The sequence below is a fragment of the Antechinus flavipes genome, chromosome 2, assembly GCF_016432865.1.
Source record: "Antechinus flavipes isolate AdamAnt ecotype Samford, QLD, Australia chromosome 2, AdamAnt_v2, whole genome shotgun sequence".
NCBI classification, from domain to species: Eukaryota; Metazoa; Chordata; class Mammalia; order Dasyuromorphia; family Dasyuridae; genus Antechinus; species Antechinus flavipes.
Window position 1 is genome coordinate 467304868 of NC_067399.1, and position 19507 is coordinate 467324374.

A 19507-nucleotide genomic window follows, 5' to 3' on the forward strand; every position below is an offset into this window, starting at 1 on the left:
AACATAAACCCTGATTGTGCTCCCATCAAGTTGACAAAGTTTTGATTACAGAATCCAAACTGAGTCTCTCTGGTTTGTAGACTAGCTTCTGTCTTTATTTTCCAGAAGATTCGTCACTGGGGACATTTTCCCCCCTACAACTCATGAAAATGTAAACTTAGGAATTGGTTTTATTGAAGGACAACACATAGAAGAAATAAAATCTCTTGAAATTTTTGGATAATCCCCCAACTTAATGCTCTAAACAATGTCAGTGTAAATCCTTTTTCTACCAGCCAAAAATCCACTAGATTTGTTCATCTCACATCAGTACCTCTGAAGTCAAGCCATTAACAGTTTGGTATGAGAAGCAAGCAGTGACATAGCACAAAGAATGTGCAGTTTGAATCCTTAGTCTGATATGTTAAATCAGCTATATGACCAGCCTCAGTTTCTTCTGTTTTGTAAGAATGACTCTTAGTTGACAAAGTCGACTTCTAGTGACAAAAACACTAGAAGTATCATCACAACCCTCATACTTTTAATACTATTATTTACCATCAATCCAAATTGTGAGCTTGTGGTTGAGAAAGAGTAGCTTCTTATTAGACTCTTGTAGTTACAACTAAGATAATTAAGGGTCAAGAAAGAGATTTCCAATGTCAATTAACAAAAGACATCCTGAGAACATGTTGAGAGCAAGGTATAATTAGAAAGAATGCCCCACTTTGATTTGGTTCTAAATAAATAAAACAGATAAGAGAGCTATTTTCATTATAAAACAACTAAGTCCCAACTACCTCCATTGCAATTACTAATTACCTGAATAGATGGGTTTTAGAGGCACCTTCTAAGAGAAATATCAAATACATAAATGAATATACACACATCTATATATAAAAATATTAAATTATCACTAGCACTTTTTAACAAATTGATATTCAAAATTCCATATAGTCATGAGAGTCACCATTCTAGGGTAAACCACCCGCTAAATAGATCTTTCCATCAAATTTATTAAATTTTCCCAAGAACACATGTTTTTGCTTTCCTGGTATTAGATTTCAGAAATGGTACACCTAAGCAGTTGACAAAGTGGTGGCACATGGAGACAGACAACAGGCCAAAACCAGGAAAAAAGTGACAAACATACATGTGTATATGTATATATTACACATGTACACACAAATGCATGCTAATATATATCCGAAATTAAGATGATAGATATGTAAATCAGCCTAGAAAATAGAAAAATATACTACTACTGCCATCTGTGGTTTCTACTTGAATGGCTCTGCTGGTATAAGAAAAATGTGACTAATAGCCAGTGGTTTCATCATTTGAAGATACTTTTATAGTAACTATTCACATTTCCAAAGTGCTTCTGTGAGACAAGAATAATACTTACACTTTACAGATGAATAAAGATGCTTAAAGAAATATAGTGAACTTGCCCATAGTAAAATCAGTAAATATATATCTCTCAAGCATTTTTTGAAGAAAATGGTAAGATTATATATGGGTTGATAAAAACAAAGCAGTTCTTTTCAGAAACCATTTCAATGACAAATAAGTAATCAAGTGTTTCTAACAGCACTTTAGTAACAGGGTTTCTAATTCTAAATTTGCTTATATTTAACTTACATCTGCACCATATACTTAAAATTCAAAGGTTTCCCCTCCAGCAGATAATTCAAAATTAAGTTAATATTCAATTTTTTACTTAGTCTCCAAAAGCTGAATATGTCAAAGAATACCTCCAAAGAGATTTCCAAAACAATTTGAGTTAACCTGCTCAAAGGCCAATCACTGTAACCTGGAGATCAAAAGATATAGGGCAGCTGGAGATGGGAGGGTGGAGAAACAATTTAACCCACCAGCCAGCAGTCTAGGGAAAGCCTGATCCTCTCCCAAAGTAAATCACTGTTAATTAGAATTACCAGGTTACATGGAGAAAGCCAGATTTAAATAATCACTGTATCAACAGGACAGACTCTTTCTTCTCCCAGGAAAGTGTTTAGAAGCTGTGATAACACTCACACCTAATAAGGAATTTTGAAAGCCATCTAGGGTGGCCAAAAAGTTCTTTGTAACAATTTATAAAAGACAGTGGGAGTGAGTGTCTAAGAGATCTTCTCTCCATATGACTAGTCCTTCAATTTTCTCTAGTGCAGGAGAGGAGTTAGGCATACCATAATATGCTAGACATGAAATACTAATTTATCCATAGGAAGGGGAATTTGGGACTGAATTTTAAATTTCCACCAATTTTACTCTAAGGGAGATCACTCCAAAGGAACTAGACAAACTGTAGTTCTGTTTTATATTCATGCACTTTATATACTAAGCATTCACTCACTGTGTGCAGACCACTGTTCAAGATAGCAAGTCCAGATAAGATCCGGTCCATGTTCTTAGGGATTTACATAGATTTATATGGAGTTATGACATACATTCAAGATAACTAGAATAACAAATCCCGATCTATAGGTTTTAAGATTATCAAAGCACTTTCCCCATAATATCCCTTTTGAGTTACTGCTTGCAAGCATTATTATCTCCACTATACATATGACGAAACATACTCGGAGAATAATAAAGTGACTTGCCCAAGGTCCCACACCTAATAAAAGCTATGACACAAAACCTGATCTCCTGACTCTGTCAGGTTAGATTTTTGTAATCCTGTAATGTTCCTAAATCTCAATTTCTAACTGAGGGAATACATTGAAACCTACAATATTAAATTCTGAACTTGAGGAAAAAGAGAGAAAATGTCTGTTGTAACTTCATGGATACAAAAGTCAGGAAAGGAAAAGGTTTCCATTCAACCCTGGTTGCTTGCCAATATAGGCACAAGACAAGCAACAATTACTCCCCGTAGGCTACCTTGTTTTAAACATGAAACCATTTCAGAGCTATATAAATAAGAGTCAGAAAAACTAAATATTAGCAACCTTTCAGAAAGTGGAACAGAAAACACTGACAAAAGAAAGAAAGGAACCTAGCAACAAAATCCAAGAAAATATGCCAAAGTTCAAAAGGCAGAAGCAAACAGAGTATTATTACCATATTAAAGTTAACAGATACTTTAACAAAATTAATGTCATTCATGGTTCCATTCGCAATCATTTTCATATTTGTCACTGTAATAACTAAGTGGAAAAAAAATAATTTTGGGAGGGAAAAAAAAAAACCTCACCAACTTTCCTGGAAACTAAGAGATCAATTGCTCTCTCTTTGTTCCCTTCCTACTCCACCCTCAACCAACCCCCAACCTTCATTCTCCAAAGTGTTTATCTGTTCTTGGTCAAGGAATTCTTTGATTTTTCCCTCCAACTTTGACACCGTTCCCACACAAAAGAGGGATAGAGCTAAGTTCACAATAGTAGAAGGCACATTGGAATGCCTCAGGCTTTAAAAAAAAAAAAACTAAAAGAATCTTAATCAATATAAATATTACTCTTCAAAGGTAACTGGCCAAAAGCTTAGCTTTCATACCAATTATATACATTGGAAATAGTCAACAAAGGAAAGGCATTAAACTCCACTACAATGGAGAAAAAGAAGCAATACAATTCTGGAATAAATGTAAGAAAAAGGAAACTGAAAAGACTACTAGTATCTAGATTATCTTCCTAACAATAGAATTAAGACAATTTTCCTCTAGATGAGGGTTAGCCTTCTAGCTGTTAAAGATATTTAAAATTAGTAAACCTTCATATGAACCAATAAATACAATTAAATTCAAACTTATGTGAAAGTATTTTTCATTCAATCATACCTTCTCCAACACTTTCTATCTGTGTGACTATGGGAAAGTTATAGTTTGTTTCTCTATAAAATGATGATGCAAATCTTTAAGGTTTCATAAGCATTTCTCGTAAGAACTCTGATATACAGATAGTGCAAAAATATTCCAGGATTTTGAAATAACTCCATAAATAAAAACTATAAAATACTAAATTCCTATTTGTGTATGCTAAATGCTTGGAGGGTTGGAAAAGTTTGGCTAAGGGTAGGACCCTAGCTATCAGAATTCACAGCCTGGTTGGGGATTAAGACACATACAATAACTCTCACTTTTAAGTCATTTCTTCATAACCTCTGATACATGCTCACCCCCATTTTACAGATGAGGAAACTGAGGATCAGATGACTAACCCACGGTTGGATGGTCAGTAAATTCCAGACCAAGAATTTCAACTCATGTTCTTAGAAACACAAATTTCCACTCTAGCATGTGTCCTTTCAACAATGCATCAGAAAGAGTAAAAGTTGTTGAAGGATATCAAAGAAGACGTCCTGGACTCCTAGAAGTGGTGACATTTTAAGAGAACTTGAAAGTATTAGTAAGGTTTCAACAAAGGACCTGAATAGGTCTGAATATTAGTTGCCTCTACAACCCCAGATTTCTAAAAGTAAAATTACATGTATAAACTGGGCAAATGCTTCTCCCATCTAGTTTTTTACAGACTAATTTGGAGTATGGATAAACAGGGAATGACTGAGTTCTTCCTACAAGTGTAATGTTGGAGAAACTGAGGCAAAGATAGAGATTAGAGAGTATTTAATAATTTATTTAAAAGGGAGAGATTTACTGGGACCAAATGGATCCATGTTTGGTCCCAGGGCTGAATGAGACTATCCTCTCCAAGAATCCGGCAAACAATGTGAGTTCTCAATGACATATATACAAGTGGCTCAGACTCAAGGGGTGGACTGAGGCAGGGGAGAAGTGAGGGTGCTGAGAGTGGGATGGGACTCTGACAGAGTGGGGTGAGCCACAGGAGACGGAGGGAGGCATCTTGATAAGACAGTATCTGATATTTTAATAGCTTGGGCTGGAGAGAGGCATTCTGATATTCTAAAATATAAGATCTTTTATCCTTATCAATTATTCTGATTAAGAGGGAGGGATGGTTTTGCAAGATTGAACAGAACAATTATAAACTAAGGTAGGACAATTTAGGGAAACTGAGGCAGGACAATAAAAGAGAACTGTAGCATAACACAAGTTCTCTCAAATAGCCACAACAAAAGAGTAGTATGTTTAAAACCCAATAAAAGGGAATCTACCAACATACAAATTTGAGACTTTGTAGTTTCATTTAAACCTTCAACTTTCACTAAAAGCACCACTTTCCTCAGTAGTCTGGAGGAAACCTAGCTCAAATCTTCCAAAATACTCTAAATTTGAGAATGTCTTAATTCTGATTCTACCATCCCTCCAGTAGCTTCCTGAATATGTTAATTCCAATGCCCTACACCAGTGGTTATCAAACTTTTGTTTTCAGTATCTTTATCCTAATAAAAATTATTGAGGATCTCTCCAAAGCACTTTTTTTACTCTGGATTATATTTATAGACATTTACCATATTGGAAATAAAAACTATTTTTGAATTTGTAGACCCTCTAAAAGGATTTCAGAGATCCCCAGGATTCTCTAGACCACTGCACACAATCTGACAACATTCCCCACCTTTCTAGCCTCTCTCCCTTACTTTCTACTTCATATAATTTAAAATCCAAGCTAAGTTGGACTACTCCCAATTCCATAACAAGTTTTCCATTCTCACACCTCAATACCTTTGCTACCAGTTGTATAAAGGCCTGAAATTCTCTCTCCTTCCTCTTTTCCATCATCTAGTGCATTTCTAATGACCCTTTCAATTCTCAATTCAATGGCCTTTCCCTCCCTGAAGTCTCCAAATCCCACAAGAAAGTAACAAGACCCCCAATTATATAGTACTTATCTTTCCATCTCTCTAAAGAACTTAACTATAAATGCTGAATAACACATTTGTGAATATTTATCTCCTTTAAAAAAAAAAAAAAAAAAAAAAAAGCAAGCTCCAAGAAGCCAGGAGCCCTATCTTATCTAAACTTTATCTCTTCTCTTTTTCCCTCCCCTCCCCTTGGTGTTTCTGCATACAATAATAGATGTTTAATTTAGTGAATTGAATCACAGAAATTTTAAATGGAAAAGAACCTCATATCATCTGGTCCAAATTATTGTTCAAAATAGAAGGTATCCCAAAAGTCTAAATGCAGTTTTAAGTTATTAAAGTTCAAATAGCCTTAATTAATTTTAATTAAAGCTTTAATAGCATAAAATTGCACTAAGACTCTTAAAATCACATTAAATCTTTTGAGCCATCGATATAATCATTCTAACTAACTACATAAGTTGGCCACACAGTAAGTTAATGTTATAACTAAGATATATTTTCCATTTATTACATTGTTCTAGTAAAAATAAATGTCCCCAACGTCTTTCCCCCAGTGATCTGTTTTTGAAAACCCAATTAGCTCTTCTTAAGCAGTATGTATGCCCATACTTGAAAACGTACTACTCATTCTTCTCAAATAAAATGAACTCCTGTTGGCATCCCCAAATCATTCATTCCTCTTTCTTCTGAAAACCCTTCTATAGTCCCTCTCAGTTATAACTACAGTTGAGGAAATGTATTTATTGTAAAAGATCCTGTGAGACAGTGATGGAAAATTATCTTGCCCACTCAGCACAAAGAATTCCTGGAAGGGTTGGAGCTGCTTGCATCAAAAGTAGGCTGTCCTATTACCAATGAGAACAAAACAGAAAAAACCATTTAGAAGGCTGTAAATTCAGCATCCCCAGGAATTCCTCCAGGAAAACATTTCTAAAATTCCATTTGGGAGTTTTGTTTTCATACTTCTATCAGCATTAAGCATTTTTATTTTATTTACTCTGGTTCTATTTTACACAAACTCAGAATTCCCCCAAAACTTAAAAATCTCAGGACAGAGCCCTGTTTATTACAATGGAGGAAATCAGTTACAAGTGCAAAAAGTGAAAAGAATTCGGTTCTTCTGACTAGTACTTATAGAGAAATGAGAAAGCTGAATCAGAAGCTTTCTTAAGGTTCCTTCCAGAGCAATCATTCTTTATTCTATGCTTTTTACCTCTTCATGTGGTCTACAGAAAGATCTAACCAGGAAGCCCAAATACATTTTTAAAAAATGTTTACATAGAGTGCCACTCATTTTCACTAGCATAATAGGATTCTCTTGGGAGTTCCAATTGAAGCTTTAATACAAAGAAAGAACAAAAGATAGTGCAAAAATAAACTGTCAGATTTTTCACCCTTCCAGTCAAATAAGATCATTCCATTTCTGTTTTATAACTATTTGCTAGGCTTAATGTCCCAATTTCCAGTGTGTTTACAACAACACAGAGCCAGCTTCTATTAATACAGAAGAATCCAGCAATCCTAAATAAGACAAAAGTCAAATGCTAACGTGATGCTAGTTTCTACAAGATGGCTAGAACTCTGTCATTTCAAACTGGCCAATTGAAGAAGATGAATAGGAAATGTGGGTGAATTAAAATGATCATTAAAGTTCTTTAAATGTACCAATGAATAATTGATAGCCAAGGCAATTGTTAGCCTTCTCTTAACTACCATATTGCTTTTAAGTAGACAAAAGTAATCAAAGATTTGTCATCTTAGAAGTGAATTTTTACATAATGTAAAAGTGAAATTTTACATAAAGGCAATAGAGGACATATTTAACTCCACATATGTTCATAGTCCTTGCTGGGAAGAGTCCAAATTATAGTCTCAAGTTTTTCAGATGGGCTTAACAGTCTTCACACATACATAGCTAACCTAAATTACAAAAAAAAAAAAAAAAAAAAAAAAAAAGATTACAGAGGGGAAAAAATGAATTAAATAGATGGGCTTTGTTCTGCAAGACTCTTTCTCCCTGTCCTAACTGTATCCCAGGTTCCCTCTCTTTGTGAGACAGGAAATTCTATTGATTTCAAACATGCTCACAATTCATAAGTCAATTCCCAAAGAACCACACACATGACACCCAAATATCAGGGAAGGATTCCTTTTATCCACATTCCCCACATCTTAATCTGAGTCAAATCAAACACGATTCAACTTTTTAAAACTTCTTTCACCTGCAACTTATGTTTTATTCAAATGTTAAGACAATACAAACTCACTGAATTTATTTCATAAAGCAGCAAGATCAGCAAGAATTTCAAGTTACAAATTCTGCAGAGATTCCCTCAAAGTCAAATATATACTTCCCAATTCTAAGCCAGATTTAAAGGGCATTTCTGCAATAATAATGTTCAGTTATTTTCAAATCAAGAGCTTTATTAGAAAGTCAGAATACCAAAAACATTCTTTGTTGTCAGATTCTACCAACTCTAAATTCTATGTTCTATATTCCCTCTCAGTTTTAAAACCGTTGTGTTCTATTATGGCTTTCAACTCTAAAATTTTATGTCTGATGTCTGAAGCTCAATATAATCCCATGACTAAATCTTTGTAAATAATTTCAAGTATCTATGAAGAGTAAACCTGGGCTACTCTCTTCTTCATCCTGAAATGCCTAGATGTGTAAAAGGTGGAAGCCATAGCAAATAAATAAAAAGGTTTTGCCACTTCAGCATTTGCCATGGCAGGTCCCCAAGCAACCTTTGTAATTCAGAACTCCCGGAGCAATTGCTCCAGCAGCTAATTGCTCCAGGGCGCTTTCCAAGTTCAAAAGTTCACCTTTTACGACCTCACAAAGGCTTCTTACACTTTACTAATAAACACAAACCGAAGGCAAACACTGAAGGGAACTATATCAAACATATAAATAAAGAGTACACACACCCACCTCAAAAAAAAAAATAGACTGTGTGGTCAAGGGTCCCGAGGGCCGAGAGAGGGGGTGAGATGCTACCTAAACGGGACGCCCACCTTTGCCATCCCGATTTCCAAAGTCTTCGCTCGGATCCTCCCCAAATTTCCCATGACCCAACTGGGACAAAGCCTTCCGAGGGCTAATTCCTCCAGCAGGGCTCCCTAAGGCTTTCCCAGAGGTAAATCAAGACCCGGCAACCTAGGGGATTATGGAGAGCCTATTCTCTGATAACCGCACTCAAAAAGAGTAAATTGAGGAGCAGGATGAGGACTGGAGAAAAGAGACCCTATAAAATAACCAGTCACAGACACCGTGAGCAATGAAGGGACATAGGAAGAGGGATGGCCGAGGAGGAGGGGAAAGAAGTCCGCCGTGGAGTGGCATTCGGGGAACCCGGGGCAAAACCCCGAGGTGGTGGATGAAAGCGGACTGTGAGAGTTGGTAAAGCTAGGACCGCGAAATAGGAGTCCGGCCCCTAGATAAGGTTTACTCCGAGATGTAAAGACTTGAGGGAAGAGGTATAGTTGAAACTGGAAAGAAGTGAGACCGGGTACTAGAGACGTGAAAGAGGGAGCTCAGAGATGGGAAGGAGGGCTAAGGGATGGAAAAGGGCCGGGAAAATTTAAGAGGAAATGAGAAACACTCCAGACCCCGGACTCGTGGGGTTCAGAAAATGAGGGCGGCAGAGCATATGTCTGAGAAAGGTAAGACAAGAGTAGACTTCGAAAGAGTGGGAAGGGGAAATTGAGGACAGAAAAGAGATGAGGGAGGGGTGACAGGAACACATACTTGGGGAGGAGTCCGCCACTAACGGGGGGAAGGGGGAGTTGTCCCGGGAATTCGAAATTAGCAGAATGGGGTGGGGGCAGCCGGAAGAAGGTGGAGGGATCTGGAGAACTGAGAGGATGTGAGGTCCAGGAGAACAGAAGGGATCGAGGGTGGGGTGGGGTGGTGTGGGGTGGGGGGAGAAGGGGTCAAGAAAAGTGGGAGAATCTCCGGGAGGAGGGGAGGCTGGAGAGGTGAGAACGCGAGGAGGAAAAGGGAGGAAAGGGATTCGGGTGCTGTAGGGGCCTGAGGGAGCGGGGAAGGAGGGTACGGGAAGGAATCCGGGTTATGGGGGAGGGGAGAGGGGTCCCAAGAATAGAGGAAAGAGCAAATCCGGAAATTGTGGTGAAGAGTTTGTTGAACCAAGGAACTTAAGTCCTAGAGAAATTGGAAGAGGAGGGGGTAGAGGTGGAGGGGAGGGATGATTCAGAGAATGGGAAGGGAGGACCGAACATTGGCTGGGGGGGGAAGAAGAGTTAAGGCCGAAGGGGAGAAGAGTTTCTGTCCGGGTGGACGGGGAAAAGGGCTGAGGTCTAGAGATTGGGGAAAGGAGATGGGGAGAGGTTGGCCCAAGGGGATAAGGCAGAAGAGTCTGGAAAATGGAATTTGAGTTGAAGGAAAATGAAAAAAGACCAGAAAATTGGAATAAAGGGGAAGAGGGAAATGTCTGGAGATGGGGGTAGGGGGTAGAGGGGGAGGTCAAGGGGCATGGAAAGGATGAGGGTCCAGGACATGCCGAGGATGACTAGAGGAGGGACAGCCAGAATATCCGGGTCTTGGGTCAGAGATGGAGGTGGGGAGCCTGGAGTTTGGGGTACAGTGCGGGCAGTGAGTGCAAGATACCTACCGTTGCGCGGTGCCGAGGCTGCTACCGGAGCCGCCGCGGGGGTTGGAGCCAGAGTCCGCTCTGGAGAAGCGGAGGAGCCTGCGGCGCCGCTGTGCGGCCGCTCGTCCCGCTCCATGGGCGCGCTCAGGGCCCGCGCGGGGCCCGCAGCTCCGCCAGGGGCGGCTCCCCAGAGGCGGAGGCTGTCATGGCCCGGACCAGGCCGGGCCGGGACAAGCTGGGCTAGGCTGAGCTGCTTGACCCTGGGCGGGAGTCGTGCTGGGCTTCCAAGGCTCGGGCGCTGACTGAGACTACTTGATAGAGCACCGGGCTCGGCCCCTCAGCACTGGCCAGCTCCCTCCCCCGACGTCACCGCGCCCAACTCACAGGGCTCCTCGAAGCACGCTGGGAAATGGAGTCCGCTCTGCGGCTCCGCCCCGGCTTGGGACATACCAATACCATCCTCATCATGGGTAGAGATGAAACTATGAGTCCCCACCCAAAAATGGCCATGACATCATAGATAAGAATAATCCCTACATGTTCCTCTGTTTTATATTAAAAATCACTAAAACCTTAGATACTATATCATTACATTTATTTTTCCGAAAGCCCTAGACTTTGTGGTTCTGAAACTTCCCCTTTATTAAAAAATAATCTCCAAAAGGATTGCTCCTCGGATTAAGGCCCGCCCCTTCCTCCCGGTAGGCTCCCGTATCCTAAAAGAGCACGTGCTACAAGAACCGCCCTCGGGAGGTGGGATGGCTAAGGGGGCGGGGTCCCTCAACTCTCTTTTTTGGTTTTTGCGGGACAAAATTCCCTGGGATTAAGTGGCACGAATTACGCTACCATTGTCATCCTGCTTGTGTTTCATAATAACACATTTGTAAAGTATTTACAAAAAACCTCCGTAACACCCCCATGAGTTAGATATTCAAAGATAATCCCATTTTTCAGTTGGAGAAATTGAGGCTCTGATAAACTGCCCAGAGTGGCACAGCCAATAAATTTTGGATCTAGGATTTAAACCCCAAGTCCAGCACTTTATACCACGACACCACTGGAATTCAGTTTCCTCCTATGAAAAATGTAGGAATTGATTTCTCAAATTCTTTCCAGTTCTACATCTCATGATCCAACACTATCTTCCCTTTTCCACACCTACATCATCAATAAATCCTAGTGACCTAGGAATACAACACTCTCTTTTTACAGATAGGGAAATTGAGACCCAGAGAGATTAATAGTGACTTACCACACAAATGTAACGGAATCTCGGGGTTGGAATGAACATCAGGAGAATAGGGGTCCAGTCCTCATATGAGCAAGGATCAATCCCTTCCACCGAATACCTGACTATTAGTATTTATTTGAAATTATCTTCCTGCAGCCAAATCCACTTTGGGATTCTCCGATTATTTTTCTGAGGCCACTTAATGGCCGGATAAGGGGATTGAAGATTCAAATCTGGCCTCAGACACCAGCTGTGCGACCTTGGCCGAGTCACTTAACCTTGTTTGCCAACATTTCCTCATTTGTAAAAATGAGTTGAAGAATGAAATGGCAAACCACTCCAGTATCTTTATCAAAAAAGAAACAAACAAAAAACCAAATAGTCACAAAGAATCGAACATAACTGAAAATGTTTTTTTAGCTGCTGAGCCATCTTTGGCCAGGAGATGGCGCACAATTACTACCAATGCTGCCGAGTTGAAATCGAGGGGTCCAACTCGAGAGCCCGCCAAGAATTAAATGTCCTGGCACCTGTTTGATTACGCACAGGTCCTAGGTTAGCGTCTGGGAAAATGAAGAAAATAGAGAAATACATTCACTTTTCTTTATTCCTCCCTCACCCTAATCTCTCACCAAAGTATCGCAGAAATTAAGGCTTTTAAACCCATCAATCCCTTCCCCTCTCTGTCAGTTCCCCACACTAAAAGTAAATGAATTCCTCCTGCTACCTGTATGTTCTTGGGCAAGTCAATTCAGTTCAGCCAAGATCTAGTCAACTCCATGTAAGTCACAGTCCTGGTCGCTGGAAATACAAAGAATAAAAAATAAAAAATAACTGAGCTTTTGCTGTACTGAAATTTATGTTTTAGGGGTGGGACGGTGGGCTGGGGAGCAGTGACAGTGTGTAAGAGTTGAACACTCACAATGGGAGTGAAGAGTGATGGTACGGAGATCCAGACAAACGCTGAGGAAAATTCTAGGAAGACAAACGTTCAGTTCAAGGGATTGGGGAAGCTTTACCAAGGGAGTGTTGCTCCTTGAAGGCAAGGATTCGAAAGCCAGAGGTGAGGAGGCAGGACCTCCCAATGCGGATGGAATGTAGAATGCCCAATACCAAATAAGGCTAGAAAGTAGATTTCAATCTAAAAAGCATTTATTAAATGCCTAGAGTGAATAGACTTTATGCCAAATATTAAGGCTACAAAATGGAGAGGAAAAAAACATTATTGTTCTCAAGAAGCCTATATTCTATTGGAAGTATTTATCATGTAAACAGATAAGTATATACAGGATCGTTTGCAAAGGAGAAAGAAGAAAAAGGCAGTGTACTCAACTAAGGATATCTGAAAAAAAGGCCCATGAGCTGAGCTATGAAAGGGGCTTAAGGATTCCAGTGAGAAAATAAGATTATGAAAGGCCTTAATAATAACAACTAGCTTGGACATGGCGGTTTTAACCATTCTTCATAACTTTATCTCCTTTGATCCTCACAGCAATAGGTAGATAGTCTCATTATTTCCATTCTATAGATGAGGAAATTGAGGTTAAAAGGGGTTAAATGGCTTGCCCAGGATCAGACAGACAGAAAATATCTAAGCAGGATTTGAACCCAGATCTTAACTGCAAATCCAGGACTATCCATTGTGCCATCTAGCTTCTTTTAGTGTCAGTTTAAGGAGTTTGCATTGTATCTTACAGGCAATAGAGAACTAGTGATGGTTTTTGAGCAATGGAGTAACCTACTTATTGGGAAGATTACAGAGACTGTGACTTGACCAAGATTAGCAGTTAAATTTAAATCAAAGGATGAAGGCAGGGAGACCATTTAAGACACTTTTTTTTAAAGTTTGCTTTATTTTTTTCAAATACAAGCAAAGGTAGTTTTAAACATCTTTACAAAATGTTCCAATTTTTTCTCCCTCCCTCTCTTATCTCTCCCCTCCCCAAGACAACAAACAATCAGATATAGATTGAACATGTTGAAATGTAGGCATTAGGTAATCATTTGGGCTATGCTTTTCTTATTTATAAAATGGTGGGATGGAACTAGACATTCTACATTCCAACAGTTTTAAATCCTATAATGTTTCTACATTGTTTATTGCAATTTTGTGTGCTTCTTTGCTTCATTCCTCACCCCTACTTCCAAAAGACTAGAAGTTTCTGAAAAATAGATACTCCTTATTTATCTTTGAACCTTCCTGAAATGTAGCTCATGGGGCTATATAAAATACATTTCAAGTAAATGGCTTCTTAATTACATAGAATTTTTATTTTCCCCCATTTCTTCAGTGTTTAGAGATCCCCTGCACCAAAGGCTGTCTCCAAAGATCATCTATTACTTTGCATGGGACTGAGCCTTCACCCTCATACAATATATCCTCTGTCAAGAGGATATGACAGAGAAACGGATGGGTAGATTTGGAGGGATTCTGTTACCCTTACAGGGCAACATTTGGTAAAAGAGGAATTCTTCAAATTTAATTGGTTGACTGCAACAAGCATTTATTCAGTGCCTCCTGTGCTCATCACTTGGGGAAGATGCAAAACTCATGGGCAGATGATTACAAATTTTATAAATATTAGGAAATACATAGTGGGTTGTAAGAAGATCTGAATCTGTTACTAGTCGAGTTTTCACTATTCCCCTCTCAAGTTAGTTTCTTTTCTACTCAAGATTTAAATGAAAGGCCATCAGAGGGAAGAAAGTCAAGGCTATTTTGTAGGTATTTTCCCCTTGTAATCCCCAAAGTTCTATTCTGATGTCTCACTATGGTGTTGGAGTCTTAAGGAATATTTTATTAGATATATTTTTAATAGATGTTATTAGGTAAGAAGGAATGGCTCTTGAATCTTTGAAACTTGAAGGCAGTTGCCTTCAAGTTAAAATGCAACTGTTAAGGAACTTAAAAAGATGAAGGTTTCCAATGGATCCAGGCCCATCTTAAGTTATCCTGATCTATATTCAGCCACTGGACTCAGATTGTCTTTGGAATAGGAAGGGAGACTGATGAATCTGCATAGCCTCCATCATTCAGAAATCCAATTTACTTGCATATCATGGTACCATGACGTCATGGTCATCTTCAAGAATGAAGGATGAACAACATTATTAGAGCAAATTCTGGAAATTCTTATCTGATGGAAGAGCTTAGAGTTTGGTCTTAGCAATAGAGATAGACTTCCCAAGACCATTCTACAGTAGGTTGGTGTTGGCCAATCATCTCTGAATTCTTTAACCATGGCAAAGCTACAAAACCAGGAAATTAAAAGATGATCCTTGTTCCTGTGCAGTTCTGCAGAGACACTGGCAGAGTGATGCAAAAGGGTACAGAAGATACTAAGAATTCCACAGTTTTAAACTTTCCTTTAATTTGGATGTTATCTCTCTAAATGTTAAATTCTTATCCAATGTTCAATTAGTGGACATATTAGGCAGAGCTAAATTAGGTTAATCTTGATTTCTTGCAATAAATGAAATGAGAAGAAAGAAGGAAGTTGAAATGAGATGAGCCAAATCAGTTCCATTTGTTCAATAATGAATAAAACCCGCTACACCTAGTGAAAGAACTCTGGAAAATGAGTGTGAACCACTACATAGCATTTCCAATCCCTCTGTTTTTGTCCACTTGCATTTTTTATTTCTTTCACAGTTAATTGTAAATTATTTCAAAGTCCGATTCTTGTGCAGCAAAATAACTGTATGGATATGTATACATATATTGTATTTAACATATACTTTAATATATTTAACATGTATTAGTCTACCTGCCATCTGGGGGAGAGAGTGGGAGGAAGGAGGGGAAAAGTTGAAAAAGAGGGTTTTGCAAGGGTCAATGCTGAAAAATTACCCATGTATATATCTTGTAAATAAAAAGCTATATAATAAAATAAAAAAGAAGAAGAAGAAGAAGGAAGTTGAAGCCAAATCAAAGAATACTTCAAGTCCTTAGAAGCAAAAAAAAAAAAAAAAAAAGTTGATAGAATTGTTTTTATTGTCTGTCCAAAGATGACAAGAAACATTATTTCATGGAACATTTGGTTCATTATTGAGTTCAATAGTCATAAGTATTTTCAGAAAAGAAGTCCATGAAAGTATTTTAGACTACATAATAGATGTTACATAATAACATCAATTGCAGAGGATGAAGAACTAGTTAAGACATTGCTAATTAAATCAACATACACTTTTAATACTAGATGACTTCAATACAAAGATAAGAAGAGGTGAGCATGGTGTGAGAAATAAACTGGAAAGCATAAGTCAGGAATAAAGATTGAGAGAATACAAAGGCCCATAGAAAACAAAGAAGCCTCATACTTTTATGTCGTGAATTCTTTTTTTGAGAAAAGAATCAGTAAAATTATAGGATAACTAATGAATGAATTTTACATTTTTAAGAGTAATGTACACATGAAGATTCTGTCACTGATTTGTCATGGCCTATTGTGGAAAGCAAAAATCTTTATTTGCTTTTTTGTTTTAAAACATGTCAGAGGATTTTAAGAACATTTAAAAATTATAGCTAAATTTTCCTGCTTGCATTATGTTGAATAACTAGGTAACTGGTAGAAGCAAAGATTTCTGAATTTTTTTTATTAAAGCTTTTTATTTTCAAAACATATGCATGGATAATTTTTCAATGTTGACCCTTGCAAAACCTTATGCTCCAAATTTTCCCCCTCTTTTCCCCACCCCGCTAAACATGTTAACATTTAAACATATTAAAATATATGTTGAATCCAATATGTATAAACATTGTTATACAATTCTCTTGCTGCACCAAAAAGAAAAAAAAATCAGATCAAAAAGGAAAAAAAACAAGGAAAAAAAACCAAAATGCAAGCAAACAACAACAAAAAGAGTGAAAATGCTATGTTGTCAATTCCCATAGTCTTCCCTCTGGGTGTAGATGGCTCTCTTCATCATAAGATCATTGGAACTGGCCTAAATCATCTCATTGTTGAGAGGAGCCATGTCTATCAGAATTGATCATCGAATAGTCTTGTTGTTGCCATGTGCAATGATCTCCTGGTTCTGCTCATTTCACTTAGCATCAATTCATATAAGTCTCTCCAGGCCTCTTTGAAATCATCCTGCTGATTTTTTTTTTAACAGAACAATAATATCCCAGAACATTCATATACTATTACTTATTCAGCCATTCTCCATCTGATGGGCATCCACTCAGTTTCCAGTTTCTTTCCACTACAAAAAGGGCTGCCAAAAACATTTTTTGCACATGCAGATTCCTTTTTCCCCTTTAAGATCTCTTTGAGATATAAGCCCAGTAGTAACACTGCTGAATCAAAGGATGTGCACATTTTGACAGCCTCTTGTGCATAATTCCAAATTGCTCTCCAGGATGGCTGGATCTGTTCACAATTTCATCAACAATGTATCAGTGTCCCAGTTTTCCCACATCCCTTCTAACATTCACCATTATATTTTCCTGTCTTTTTAGCCAATCTGAGAGGGGTGAAGTGGTACATTGATTTCTGAATGTTTTTTAAAAGCTTATTTTATCCCTTACTGTCTCAGAAAGGGGGGGAGGGAAGGAAAGGGAAAAAGAGAGAAAAGAGAATTTAGAACTCAAAAATTTTTTAAAAGAAGTTTAAGAATTATCTTTATGTGTAATTGGGAAAAAAATATTTTTAAAAGCTTATTGTGATTTCAAAATGGTTTTAAAGTAATCTATATTAAACTTCATTGCCATTTAGAGTATGGTTACTCAAAGTGATGCATATGTTGATATGGTATTCTTAAATAAAAATTACTAAAGTTAAAATGTAAGCCTCTAACATAACCAAGAATAGCTTTTATATTAATACTAAATAGCCATTGAGATTCACATATATTACACTGACTTCATTTAAAAATCCCAATTATTCTAAAATTATGTATTCCAGACTATACAAGAAATAACACTGATACAGTGTGAGCCTTTGTAGAATTAAATAAACTTATGAGAGAAATAAATATACAAATCATAGATAATAATACAGTTCAAAAGACATTATTACCAAAACATATTATGAAAATAATACAATCTTAAATAAGTCATGAAAAGAAATAAAAGAAAAGGCAGTGGCCACAGCAAGCAAATAATATCAAACAACATCACAAGAATGAAAGTGGCTGAACTTTAATAGATAAGAAAGGATTCATTATTAAGGTGAGCTATCTCTTAATCAGCTATCTTCTTACAGTCAAACCACTAATTTACCAGGACAAAGATCAGACAAGCTAGAAGAGAAAAGATCCATTTGGAATAACTCAATCCTGACCTATTTAAACAAATCATAGACAAAAGTTATAGCAACACTTAACTATAATAATTTTATGGTGGCTGTTTTGTTGTTTCATTTGTGCCCCCTGTTTGTGACCCCTTTTAGGGTTTTCTTAGCAAAGATACTGGAGTGGTTTGACATTTCCTTCCGGGACTCATTTTGCAAATAAGGAAAATGAGGAATACAGGTTGAATGAGTTACTCAGAATCACATAGAAAGTTTAATTAATACAAATCAATCACAACAGCAAATCAAAAAGATTTTGTCAGCAAACAACTTACCAAACAGAGGGAAATGGTAGACAAAGATAATACATTTATAAGATAAATTTATCTGTAAATTATTACAAAGAAGAACTAGAGGAGATTATAAACAGTATTAGCTCAATTCAGAGAGAAATAGTGGAAGTTTAAAATCAGCTTAAATAAAGTTTAGCGAGAGACTCAATTAAGCAAAAGTATCCTGATGACATTTAAACATAAAAATGGAAGAACAGTGAACAAGAAATATGGAAAAGATATGCAAATAATTTATAAAAAGTTGTTTTCATTTTCAAAAGCAGTAGAAGCACTAATACTTAGACACTAATATTATAGTCTTAAATATGCTGATATAGAGTGTCTAGGTGTTACAATTGAGAGAGAAAGGTATTAAGAGATCACTTTACAAGGTTTCTAAAGAAGCTACTAAGGAGTGAGAAAGAGGGAGTCTCAGTCTTCATTAATAAAAACAGAGGACAACTGAGAGAACATCAGCATTTACTGACCAAGTGTCTACTTTACCATCTATGTAAAAATTTTTATAAGAATCATCTATACAAGCTTTAAGAGAATCTTGAATAAGGGATAAGTGGATAAGGAATAATCTTGGATAAGTATGGAAAAAGCAGAATTTTTGAAGTGATATTCCACTTTGAACCACACCTTTATCTTCACACAATTGACTCAAAGATGTAGAGAATGCAAAGTCTCACTTTGCTTGCTTATTATTTGCTGATCGTGAAAAAGTATTTTATTCAATAGAGTAGAATTATCTCTTCTAATAAGATTTCTCAAACCCATGCATCAGGATCATTTAAGATTCTTTGATAGATATAACAACAGAGATAACCTTGTTAAATGATCATAAACATTAGACACAGGAAAAAACAGAAATGTAAAAGTTAAGCTCAGTAAAGGTATCCACCACTGGTAATTTAGTGCAGAATTAAAATTGAATAGAGATTCCCCATGGATGGTAAGAGCTTCCAGATTCTCTTGCTTATGGATGTCAGCTTTCTGATTGCATGAAGTCTCAGAACTTTGTAAAGCTTACTGGAAGAGATCTATAATACTCAAAAGGGTTTGATATGATTGTCTGCACTGAAAAGACCAAATAGATGAAGAAGGTTTATTATATAGATTATGACCTGCAGATGAAAGGATAATCTATGTAACTTGTCTCAATCTGGGATAGTTTAAATGACTAACAAGTTAAGCCTCAAATTAAACCCATCATTTCACAATGGTGGCAAGCCAGGCTCCTTTACATGCCCACCCTTCGGTGGGCTGATCAATCAGAGAAACTAGCAGTCACCAATCATAATATGCAGGACTGGTAAGAGGGAAGATAACTCAAGCTTGCCATTTGGCTTACACTTGGTCCGAAGGTCCTTTGCCCTC

At 37.5% G+C, this 19507-nt stretch overlaps 1 protein-coding gene across 3 annotated transcripts in view; it reads right to left on the reverse strand.

Annotated features, from left to right (window-relative positions):
* The window catches only part of NR6A1 (nuclear receptor subfamily 6 group A member 1), a 246719-nt gene extending 236048 nt beyond the window's left edge, over nt 1-10671 (reverse strand). For all 3 annotated transcript variants that reach the window (XM_051979625.1, XM_051979623.1, XM_051979626.1), the window contains exon 1: nt 10347-10671. In XM_051979625.1, the coding sequence (XP_051835585.1) occupies nt 10347-10461 (115 nt within the window). In that variant the 5' untranslated portion in view covers nt 10462-10671. The remainder of the gene's footprint in view (nt 1-10346) is intronic.
* Nucleotides 10672-19507: the final 8836 nt, after the last annotated feature.